Here is a 12,662-nt window from a genome sequence, read left to right as displayed (position 1 = left end):
ATTCACGAATATGAGTGAGGAAAGAAACTATCGTTAAGAAATCATTGCGGCCTGTTTTAAGTCGAGACATGGTTGAGCAGGCCAAAAAAAAAACGTGGCGACTTCAGACCTCAGCAAGGTTACCCCGGCTACCCTAAAGACCTCAGGTAGCGAGGTGGCCGAGGATCGTCTGATGAAGGATGTAATTAAAGCCGTTAATTATCTTCAAAAGAGGTGTTTTAATTAGCCCAAACATCGGTTTTTTTTTTTTCACTCTTGCACTTCCTTGGAGTTTTCTTCATTTGCACGCAAACTTTCAGGCCGCTCAGTTTTATGGTTTTGGAGTTACGGAGGAGACCACCACACACTGCCACTTGTTGGTTTAGATTGGCTTTTCAGTGAAATTAAGTTCGTTGAAGATTAACATTCTCTTCACTACATAATAATAATAAACCAGTGCACTCATGAGATGAGGTGAGAGGTTTTATTTATTTTTCACCGCAGGGTGTTGAACACCTTGTCCTGACCAAGATTGTGGATGCGGTTGTTTTCCACTTGTGCTTTATTTTGGCCTCTCTTGACAATTGTGTTTGGGCAGTTTATCGATTCTGAGCAATGTTCTTTTAATTCCGTGACATGTGCGTGTTCACCGTCGACGTTTGTGTGCAGAGCATGGGAAAGCACAAGGCGAAGGCGACAGCGTCGAAGGACGTTTTTAGTATTGCTTGGAGTAAGGTACGGAAGGTGAAGAAAACTCAACCAGTGTCCACCAAACTGAAGAAGGTGAGAGCGGTCTGTACCTGGTTTCCACTTGCAGCCGCACCCCTGTGGATGATTTAATACAAACCAGTATTGCACCTCATCGCAATGCACCTGCTGAGTGATTATAAACGTCCTTGCCATTTTGTGTATGTTAGTTACACCTTGCATGCCTGTGGTTAATTTAACACACATTCGTGGTGTGAGCAGCTCGCCTTGCCACCGCGGGACTTGCTGAGCTGCAGTAACGCTGAATTTGACAAAGTGCGTGATGTCCTGCTTTGTGTGAAAGGCCAAGTGGATGTGCCAGATGTTACCATGGTGAGCAAATGTAATTGGCTGTGCCGGAGGGGTTTACAAAATCTAGGCATGAGACACGATTGGCAGATATGTCACCTTTGTTGTTTTCCTTTATACGACTCTCCGTGCACTCGCTCCACTTGTCCGACAAACTCTGTTCATGCCAATCTTAAACAAGTTTTCAGATTCCTCCTTCTTTAACCACGTCTCGGTTATTTTGATGGATAAAATTGAAAGGATGTTGATCGAGACGTGCTGACTGCCGTCGAAGGGTTCATGATGAAGGTGAAAACTCTGCCTTGAGAAATTCCAAGTTCTGTGGATATTGTGGTGGCATTAACGTGGTGATATGATCGTTCATCCCTGATTAAGTCCTTCACCTGCATGAACAACAGTTTGTCGGTCGTTCACATCCTCCTGGGGTTATCTTAAAGGGGCTCGTGTTCACACATGAGGTCCTCCATTCACTTTGCTCCTGCAGAGTACGATTGCCATTGAGAAGTGTGTTCATGTTTTCTTTGTAGCTGCACCTTTGCATCGTAGAGTCTCTCTGTCTCTCTGTCTCTCTGTCTCTCTGTCTCTCTGTCTCTCTGTCTCTCTCTTTCTCTCTGTCTCTCTGTCTCTCTCTTTCTCTCTTTCTCTCTTTCTCTCTTTCTCTCTTTCTCTCTTTCTCTCTTTCTCTCTTTCTCTCTTTCTCTCTTTCTCTCTTTCTCTCTTTGTCTCTTTCTCTCTTTCTCTCTTTCTCTCTTTCTCTCTTTCTCTCTTTCTCTCTTTCTCTCTTTCTCTCTTTCTCTCTTTCTCTCTTTCTCTCTTTCTCTCTTTCTCTCTTTCTCTCTTTCTCTCTTTCTCTCTTTCTCTCTTTCTCTCTTTCTCTCTTTCTCTCTTTCTCTCTTTCTCTCTTTCTCTCTTTCTCTCTTTCTCTCGAAAAATAATCTTCCACTGAAACCACAAACAAGGTCAGATGGATGAAAACAAATGGAACACGAGAACGGCACTCGGTAGAGCACATACCTCCTCCAGCTCTCGCATATTATCGATTTTTGCAATAATTGACCTTTGACCCCTGTCCTAAGCGAAATCGGTCAATATGTCCTGAGGCAAAGTTGTAGTACTCATCGAGTACCATGAACCTGCAAAGTTTCATTCGTATCGATGCACTCACCTGGTCGCTAGGAGGCCTTCAATATTCGCCAATTTTCGTGCATACCCTAATTGTAGGGGGCGCTGCGGGTAAAGTATTCCATATATCACAAAAAACGGAATATATTTGATGATAGAGCATCACCTGTAGATCATTCGTGCCGAATTTCATAACCCTACGTGGGATAATGGCTTTCGGAATAGATTTCGCATGAACGGTACCGATTTTGAAGGTTTTTCGGTTGTTGCTAGGGAACCAAAGCGTCCCTAGCAACCATCACAATTTCCAAAGTACTCGGTCATAAGATGTACCTACCACCCGAGTTTGGTCAAAATCCGCCCACGTTTACTACCAATTATGCTGATGACAAACGAACAAACAGACAGAATTACTGACAAAAGGGTCACCTATTTTGGCGACCCAACAATCGGTGATGAATCCAGAACCTCCATGCACTTTAGGTGGCTGATGTAACAAGTTTGCTTGTGGTGCAAAAGGTACAGGTCTGTGGTGCAAACGAATACCGCGTTGGTCGACCATTTTGAACGCTCCTTGTATGTTGTGCACTGTCTGGTCCCCGCCAACTTCAGGTGACTGAGAAGAAAGTTCCACCTCGTGCGGAGCCACCAAACGTCGATGAGACCACCAGAGAGCTCGCGCAGCTGACCGTTCCTTCGGTCTCTACCCTGGGTCAGTGAATTGGTCAGTTTTTGTTTTTTTAATCCCTCACTGCTCATCTCTCAATCTGCACTCTCTCTCTCCCCAGAAACAGGAATTGTGGGGGTTTTTTAAAGACCATTGTATGTGTTGAGGAGAAACGAGTCCAGCCACTGTTCCCAAATGTAATGATAACGATTTTTCTTCGTGTTTGCTTCTTGGGGATTCGTTTCCATCGAGTTGATTTATTTTATTATTATTATTTTTTTTTTAATGTTGAACGATTATTTATCTTTCTCGGGAAAGGTGTTTTTGTTTTTGTTATTTGTACTAAAGTCTGTTTTTATGGAGGGATGGGATTGAATTTGTGCAATTCGAACCTGAACTGCTTTGTTTCGTCATGACATTTTATTTCTTGTAAATGAAAATGATCGTTTTTGAATTGAATTGTTTCGACGTTGATCACATTTTGTGCCTCAAATAAACTTGTAAACGATTGTCATGTCTCCCTTTTCAGTTTACGAAAGCCTGAGAAAGGCAAATGAACGTTCATACAAAGGCGTTTGATTCTTGCGGGAGGTTAGCGTCGTATGCCTGCTGTTGGCTTAATGGTTCGGGTGGCGGGCTTTGGATCCAAGGGTCCCGAGTTCAAATCCCGCTCAGCTGTTGAATTAATACCAGGTGGGGTTAACTCGGCCTGCCATCCTTCCGAGGTCGGCAAAAATGAGTGCCAGTGTGCTGGTATCCTGCGTCGGAGTGGCGACCCATCCAGCCAGGATTGTGCCCAATAGCCAAGGAGACTGCTTCTGCACAGAGGATGGTCCCAATCTCCTCCTCCGCGTCGTCCTTCCATTACACGTGCGCGGGCCGTTTCGTTTAAATCTACATTGTCGAAGTCTCATGGAGTAGTTTGTGTGCAAGTTACACGAGGAGATACCGATGTACTCTTACAGGAACTAGCAAGTTGCCCATGCCTGCACGGGATTCTAACTCCAGGTAGGGATGGTGTCTTTTTTTTTTGTCAATCTGGGAGCAACGATTCACATTTTATCGCCACATCTGATGCAATTTAAATGCTCTAATAGTGGAGAGGTGCTCCGTTTGAAACTGTTCGATTGTATGTCGCTTTTGATGCCAAGTGTCCGTCATAGAAATTTGTATGCGTGGCAAAAGCCAGTTAGCAATTGCAAGTTAATAGTAGTTACAAGGTGTGTTTGCAGAGACGTGTATAAATCGATACGCTCGGCCCGGCAGATCGAACCCCAACAGCGTCGCGTGTTCTTTGATGGAAACTCCAAACAAGACACCCCACTGGGTTTGCACCCTAGTTTGTTAACCTCTGTACAAACTTTCTCCAGCTATGTCTTTCATCACGATGTCGTGGTGTTGACTCGGTAAAATACCCAGTGTCCTTTGTGACACACTTTTCTTCAGAATGCAGGAAATGAGCTCTTCGTGATTGATTTTTTTTTTTTGTACCCGGATGTGTTCACGATGATTAAAAAATAAACCTGCCATGATGGTTGGTGCGTGAGGTGACCCAAATAACCACCGATTGGCTTGATTATGAGGAGGTAGCAATATGGGTGAATGTTTGAGGTGAAGACCTTTTCACCCATCAGGAGTGTGGCGTGCCTGCCAGGCAATCGACACGAGCATCAAACACTATGATCGACACGAGTGTGTGTTCACGTCCAATTGTCCTTCAGAACTGGGTTTTAACTTTAAGTTGCAGTTGAAAAACTCCAAGAGGGTGAACCATGTAAGATGAGTGCTTCCCTTCCCCAAATTGGAGAGTGGAAGAGGATGTGGATCGTGATGATTTAAGTGCAGACGGTCCCGTGCCGGTGTGTTTGATTGCGTTCGTTGTGAGGGAGACTCCGAAGTAGTTGAACACAGAGGTGGGGAGGGGGGGTGGGACAGGAAAGAAAAAAATGATGGGGGGGGTGGGAGAGGAAAGAAAAAATAGAGATGGGTGGGAGAGGAAAGAAAAAGAGATGGGTGGGTGGGAGAGGAAAGAAAAAATAGGGATGGGTGGGAGGGGGTGGGAGAGGAAAGAAAAAAGAGATGGGGGTGGGAGATGAAAGAAAAAATAGGGATGGGTGGGAGGGGGTGGGAGAGGAAAGAAAAAATAGAGGTTGGGGGGTGGGAGAGGAAAGAAAAAATATGAGATGGGTGGGAGTGGGGTGGGAGAGGAAAGAAAAAATGGAGATGGAGGGTGGGAGAGGAAAGAAAAAATGGAGATGGGTGGGGGGTGGGAGAGGAAAGAAAAAATAGAGATGGGTGGGGGGTGGGAGAGGAAAGAAAAATGGAGATGGAGGGTGGGAGAGGAAAGAAAAATGGAGATGGGTGGGGGGTGGGAGAGGAAACAAAAAATGGAGATGGGTGGGGGGTGGGAGAGGAAAGAAAAATGGAGATGGGTGGGGGGTGGGAGAGGAAAGAAAAAATAGAGATGGGTGGGGGGTGGGAGAGGAAAGAAAAATGGAGATGGGTGGGGGGTGGGAGAGGAAAGAAAAAATGGAGATGGGTGGGGGTGGGAGAGGAAAGAAAAATGGAGATGGGTGGGGGTGGGAGAGGAAAGAAAAATGGAGATGGGTGGGGGGTGGGAGAGGAAAGAAAAAATGGAGATGGGTGGGGGGTGGGAGAGGAAAGAAAAAATAGAGATGGGTGGGGAGGGGGTGGGAGAGGAAAGAACAAATAGATAGGTGAGGGGTGGATGTGGTGTTCGTAAAGAGAATAGTGTGGTATGTTATGCTAAATAACTGAACACATAATTTTTTTTAAAATCTCATGTCAGAATAGCTGTACACACAATGACACAAGGACACGGCGTTTGGAATGTTAACCAAAAAAACGTCGATATCCCAGTACCAGAAAATTTGTGTGAACATGACTGAAAACATGGAAGTACTGCTCACGTATGACCTAATCATCCCATCGAGCGTGAACATCGAAAACAAAGCTTTGCGCCAGATATCATACTTAGGTACAAAAAAGAGAGAAGAAGACATTTCTGAGTGAGGTGTTTAATTCCAGTGACTTTGGGCTAAACAATGCATAAATCAAGAAAATGACCAAATACCAAGACCTCTAGAATGAAGTGAAAAGATCCAGGAAGCAGAAGAATGCCAAAGTTGTACCAGTGAGAGTTGGAGCTACGGGAATGATGACAAAGAACCTTACAGAGATATGAAAAACCATCACTGGAAATATTGTTACAAACGAACTACAGTTGGAAGCTGTCCAGGGATCAGTGACGATCCTGAAGAGAGCCCTCGGCACAAAACTTTGAGAACAGAAAACTCCACAGCTTGGTCCATGAATCGTGACCCCTTCCCAAAACGAAGGGGGATACTTTGAGCCTACCCTGGGAGGACTCCGTTCCACATTCTGAAACTTGCATATGAAGATACCAATTAAAACACACACACACACACACACTTCGTAGGTCTCAGTTTCACCTCCTGAAACCCACCCACATGTGGAGAAAGCAGGCAACAGTAACTTGCACGCACACACGGAGGTGAATACTTTGAGACGTGGTAGGTCTATGTTTCACTCTCTGAAACCCGGATATGGAGATAACAACCAACAACACACACACACACACACACACACACACACACACACACACACACACACACACACACACACACACACACACACACACACACACACACACACACACACACACACACGCTCATACAGAGGTGGATACTTTGAGACGTGGGAGGGCTCCATTCCACTTTCTGAAACCCCGATATGGGGATAACGAACAACACACAAACACCGGAGCCAAATCTTCTTCTTCTTTTGGCTGCTCCCGTGAGGGGTCGCCACAGCGGATCATCCGTATGATCCGCATAGTGATTTGGCACATGTTTTACGCCGGATGCCCTTCCTGACGCAACCCTGGTCGCCTCTTACGACACAGGGATCTGGTACACCTATATTAACCAGGGTATACACCAGCCCAGTATACTGGTACTCATTTCACCGACCTCGGAAGGATGACAGGCTGAGTCAACCCCCTGGTGTATTAATTCAGTGGCCCAACGGGGCTTGAACTCAGGACCTCTTGGATCCCAAGCCGCTGCCCTAACCACTGCGCCAACACCAGGCTAAACACCGGAGCCAAATGCCATTGTGTAATACAGTTTACATATATACACACACATGCAAATGTACACTTACATCAAGTAAATAAAAACGACAAACACAAAGATTTACCTTGAAAGAGGATTTAAAGTGGGTAATGAGTGAAATTCAATTAAAAAATGTATCAAGCCACACAACACAAAATGTCCATTGATACTCTATGCCTTCAGGGTTAGATCAAACATGGTGAACACCTGGTCGGATGGTCCTTAGTGTTCTTTTTTTAATATGCATGGATGTCGAAGTGAGAGGTGGATTACAAATGGAGATCGCACAAAGCGATCCTTGCACATTTTCAGTGGATGAGACACCTCCCGAGGAACCCACTGCACGGCATCACGGGACCCAACAAAGGCGGAAACATACATCAAATCGATGTGAGATTGAAAGCACGTGTACTTTTTCCCAAAACGAACAACCAAGCAGCTTGGAGAGCGCTCGCCAAGTGGCTGAAGCATTCAAGCAAGCACTCCAACTAAACGGTCGATAAGAATCGGCTCCCTTGGCACGCAATTGACAATCACCGAACCGTCTTATTAAACATACACCTCCCGGAGACACCCAAGATGTCACAGATGTACGAATTGGACAAATGAACACTTTTCCAGGAGTCGGAACTGCTTGTAATTTCGATTCTGGACCTTAAATTTTGTAATTCTCCTTAGTTTAACAGATTCTCGTGGCGAATGCACTTGCGGGAATGAAATAAAACAACGAATGTTGACGTCTCCAGGCGTTTATAATAATTGCAATGTACCCAGCGATTCGTAGCTATGATGAACAGCTTGTTCCAAGTTGCGTCCTATTCCAAGTCAAGGTAAGGTTGAGCAGGTCAAAAAACATGGCGGCTTCAAACCCCCAGTGAGGTTACCCAGGAAACGCCTTAAGACCCCAAACAGTGAGGTGGCCGAGGATTGTCTGATGAAGGATATAATTAAATAAGGCCGTTAATTATCTTCAAAAGAGGTGTCTTTAATTTACTCAAACATCCAATTTTCAGTCTTGCACTTCCTTGGAGTTTTCTTACTATGCATGCAAAGTTTCAGGCTGTTGGGTTTCATGGTTATGGAGGAGACACATACACACACAAACATTTTTAGCTCGCCTGTTCGAAGAACAGAGAGCTCTAGCGATACCCCCCAGCGTCAGCGTCAGTGTGAGCGTGAAAATGTTAAAGTTTTTGGTGCAAGTTATTTTTTCCTTTCTAATGTTTTTATTTTATGAATGTCCAGATCGCTTCATGCTTTAGCTGTTGCAATATCATTTCCAACAAGACATTCTCGTTTGAAAGACAATCTGGAGGATTATGACGTTGTACAGTAATCTTCAGTTCCTTATCGAGCTCACAATCGCTTCTAATTCAGATGTTCACCAACATCGAATTCAAACACACTACCTCTCTATCTCGTCTAAAAAACACTCCCAATGGCATTCGTTTTGCACTCGAAAGAGACCGTATTGTAACGCCAGGGCTCTGTCTTTCAATACTAGCCACAAAACCAGTCATTTTGTTTAAACGCCGAAGAAGCAATGGCGTGTGAGGAATCTGACGTGACCGTAACTCCTCTGAAATCGGCAGTGCACTTCACCTCTTTCAAAGTCTTCACAGTGTACGGCGACGACCAATCCTTATCTCCACTTTCCGTGCTCAATTGTCCATTAGCTTCACAGGTCACAATACACAACAGAGTACGTTTTATTCCAGTGAAATCTACTGGATACGCACACGCTCCATTTCAACATTCGCTTACTTAATGTAAATAACTCAAATAACACAACACTCAGTACTACATGTAAATCAATGCAAATATACAAGAGCTCCATCCTTTCAACTTGTGAATACAACAAATACAGTTCTTTCAACTTCTGATGAAAAAAACAATAATTTTCATGCTTTAGCTCTTTAGTAAAAATTTATCTCTCCAGTTTGGAATGGAATACCCAGATTATGTCCTTAATACAAAACTTAACATTCCCAATTATGTAGGATTTATATAGTTATTCATCTCATCCGTAACACCACCACCACCACCACACAATAACAATGCAAACAGTTTCACAACAAGCAAACTACAGCAAGCACAATGAACAAACAGAAAAATCAAGAGTTAACTCGACAAACATTCCCAACACTTAGTCCCCTCCTTGAGGACTCGAACCTCTTAGCACGCAGGGACTTTAACCCTTTCTCTTCGGAGGACTGAGCAAGCAGGGACTTTAACCCTTTCTCTTCGGAGGACGAAGCACGCAGGGACTTTAACCCTTTCTCTTCGGAGGACTGAGCAAGCAGGGACTTTAACCCTTTCTCTTCGGAGGACGAAGCACGCAGGGACTTTAACCCTTTCTCTTCGGTGGACTTAGCAAGCAGGGACTTTAACCCTTTCTCTTCGGAGGACTTAGCAAGCAGGGACTTTAACCCTTTCTCTTCGGAGGACTTAGCAAGCAGGGACTTTAACCCTTTCTCTTCGGAGGACTTAGCACGCAGGGACTTTAACCCTTTCTCTTCGGAGGACTTAGCAAGCAGGGACTTTAACCCTTTCTCTTCGGAGGACTTAGCACGCAGGGACTTTAACCCTTTCTCTTCGGAGGACTAAGCACGCAGGGACTTTAACCCTTTCTCTTCGGAGGACTTAGCACGCAGGGACTTTAACCCTTTCTCTTCGGAGGACTTAGCACGCAGGGACTTTAACCCTTTCTCTTCGGAGGACTTAGCAAGCAGGGACTTTAACCCTTTCTCTTCGGAGGACGAAGCACGCAGGGACTTTAACCCTTTCTCTTCGGAGGACTTAGCACGCAGGGACTTTAACCCTTTCTCTTCGGAGGACTTAGCAAGCAGGGACTTTAACCCTTTCTCTTCGGAGGACTTAGCAAGCAGGGACTTTAACCCTTTCTCTTCGGAGGACTTAGCACGCAGGGACTTTAACCCTTTCTCTTCGGAGGACTTAGCACGCAGGGACTTTAACCCTTTCTCTTCGGAGGACTTAGCACGCAGGGATTTTAACCCTTTCTCTTCGGAGGACTTAGCGAGCAGGGACTTTAACCCTTTCTCTTCGGAGGACTTAGCGAGCAGGGACTTTAACCCTTTCCTCAAGCGGACTTCAAACCCTTTAAGAACCTTCGAATGTACAGGATCCTATCCTATTTCTCGGCAGACTTTAACCGAATCTTCGGGAGGCTATAACTCCCGAATTTTAGGCCTATCAACAAAGGTTCTCCTTTGTATACCTCTCCCATTAATGGAGTACCACGTTACCCATTAAGCTGAGAGATGCAGCATCAGATTTGAACTAATTGCAAACAATTAAGTTTGTCGCCACTTGCTTGCTGCTGTTATTCCAGACTGTGCTGTTCCCAGCCCTTCCAGGGTTTGTGGTCCCATCTGGGTCATCTAATTGTGGTGGAAGAAAACTCAATTTCCACATTGGTTCAGCGTACAAAAGAGAATCTTTTAATACAAATACGTACGTGCACATACAGGGGAAAATATAAAAATGAAATGCACATCAATGCAAACTATATATATATATATGAAACAGGGATGATTGTGGGAAATGATTGAACAAGCAGGATAAAAGAGAAATTGCTTTTCATCGATGAACGAGTCTCTTATTCCTACAGTTCAAAATCAAAATAACTGCTTTTTGCTGCTGGGAAAGGAGTGAAACAGTGTAAACAATGTAGGCAAGGTCCAAGTACAGCCAATCAGACAAGAGCACAACAGCCCATATGAGGTTCCCCAGGCTTGGGAGGTACAGCCAGTTACACAGATCAAGGGAGTGAATCATTACTTCGGCACGTTCTTATCGTTGATAAAGAGCAACATTACTTTGACTAACGATGCTCACAGAACCTCGGCAGCTTTTATAATGCATCTACACAAAAAGCCATGCATTATATTCATTAAATTTGTGAACTAAATCAGAAATATCTAAAGGTATGTTTACCTCCACCACCGAAGGTGAAGGAGGTTATGTTTTCACCCCTTTCTGTTTGTTTGTGTACAGGATATCTCAAAAACTTGAAGACGGATCCGGATGAAATTTTGTGGACAGGTTGGGTGTGTGACAAGGACGAACTGATTAGATTTTGGTGAAGATCCGGATCCGGATCCGACGACTAGAATTTTTGAAGTTATTTTTCACCATTGAGAGACAGAGCCAAAAATGATATATAGCACGATATCTCAAAAAGTTGTGGACGGATTCAGATGAAACTTGGTGGACAGGACGGTTGGGTGTGTGACAAAGAGGAATTGAATCAATTTTGGTGAAGATCCAGATCTGGATGTGATAATTTTTAAGTGATTCTTTATCATTGAGAGATTGGGCTAACCCGATATTTCAAAAAGTGGACGGATTCGGATGAAACATGGACAACGAAAAATTGATTGGATTTTGGTGACGATCTCGATCCGGATCCGACTACGAGAATTTTTTTAGTGATTCTTCACCATTGAGAGATCAGCCCAAAAACGATGTATTACTGAATAGCATGACATTTCAAAAATGTATTGGGCCCGGTATGTTCTCATGGATCTGGCATTAGGTGGCGGAGGTATGCTCTCTACTGAGTGCCCTTCTAGTTAATTATGTACTAATTGATATGCTTAAATCTTCCTGGAATTTGTGCAAAATTTCCAGGTTGTTACATAGTTTTAATCAAAAAATGACACATTAATATCAACTGAAGGCAGATGTATGCTTTTCAGAGAGCAAATGTACCAGAATACATGGATAATCATGTTTATAAGGGAATTGTCACAACTGCAGCATTTTACCGAAGTTCAAATCATATTTTATGAGTGAGGAACAATTGTTGCGGGGCCGGGCGTCGGCCGCGAGCAAGACCGCGAGGTGGAGCTGCAGAGTCGGCCCGACCGATCGCCCAGAATTCAGATCGTACTTCTTCAGAAAACTCCGGAAAAGAACGGGTCCCTTTTTGGACCGAACTCGCCAATAGACAGACCACGTGGGGTAGGGTCGATTGCCAATTTCAATTTACCTAAATACCCACGTGGTACAACCTACCGGGGAAATTCACCCTCAGTGGCACCCGTACAGACGGAACGAGCTGCTTAGCGTGCTCGTTCGGTGTGCGATCCGAGCGGTTTGATCGCCGAGTTCCGTCGGTCCCAAATATCCCATTACAATGGCACAACGGCCTTGCTAATTCCCAACACGCAGCACGCTAAGTCAATGGAGGAATAGACACGAACAAGCTGAAACATTGAACAATCGGGGTATTTATTCACAATAGGGAAAGGGGAAACACAGTGCAGAATTAAAAAGACTATAAAAGCAATGCAGTCAATGTACAGACAAAAAGCACTTAACCATTCCTACTTAAAGACGGGGCCCACAGGACACGCACACGCAAAGACCCAGGACGACATGGACCTTCCCGCCTCGTGCGGTCTTCGACGAGACGAGCGAACCAGGATGAGACCAGCCCAGCGTCGTCGAGCTGCGACCCATGCCCGAGATGACCAGCGAGCGTCCAGATGCGACCCGCGCTCGAGCTGACCAGCGAGCGTTGGGATCCGATGAGCGCAGACGCAGGCGACAGGACGAGAGCAGACGCCGGCGAGTGGATCAGACCAATCTCTCTTCCTCGTCCAAAGATCATCAACCTTTTTTCTCTCGGAGGGAGGGCCTCTTCTCCTGACCAC

At 44.9% G+C, this 12,662-nt stretch overlaps 1 protein-coding gene across 5 annotated transcripts in view; it reads left to right on the top strand.

The window, feature by feature from the left end:
- The window catches only part of LOC147024031 (ribosomal biogenesis factor-like), a 4,925-nt gene extending 1,592 nt beyond the window's left edge, over positions 1-3,333 (top strand). For 4 of the 5 annotated variants that reach the window (XM_085890180.1, XM_085890179.1, XM_085890178.1 and 1 more), the window contains exons 2-5: positions 649-762; positions 949-1,059; positions 2,770-2,869; positions 2,946-3,333. In XM_085890180.1, coding sequence (XP_085746306.1) covers positions 652-762; positions 949-1,059; positions 2,770-2,869; positions 2,946-2,971 — 348 coding nt within the window. In that variant the 5' untranslated portion in view covers positions 649-651 and the 3' untranslated portion in view covers positions 2,972-3,333. Of the gene's footprint in view, positions 1-648; positions 763-948; positions 1,060-2,769 lie in introns of all 5 variants that reach the window. The other variant, XM_085890183.1, reaches the window with a different exon arrangement.
- Positions 3,334-12,662: the final 9,329 nt, after the last annotated feature.

This window comes from Eptatretus burgeri, chromosome 7 (genome assembly GCF_056783735.1).
Source record: "Eptatretus burgeri isolate ZD-2024b chromosome 7, Ebu_testis_v1, whole genome shotgun sequence".
Lineage (NCBI taxonomy): Eukaryota > Metazoa > Chordata > Myxini > Myxiniformes > Myxinidae > Eptatretus > Eptatretus burgeri.
This window is presented reverse-complemented; position numbering and strand designations above follow the sequence as displayed.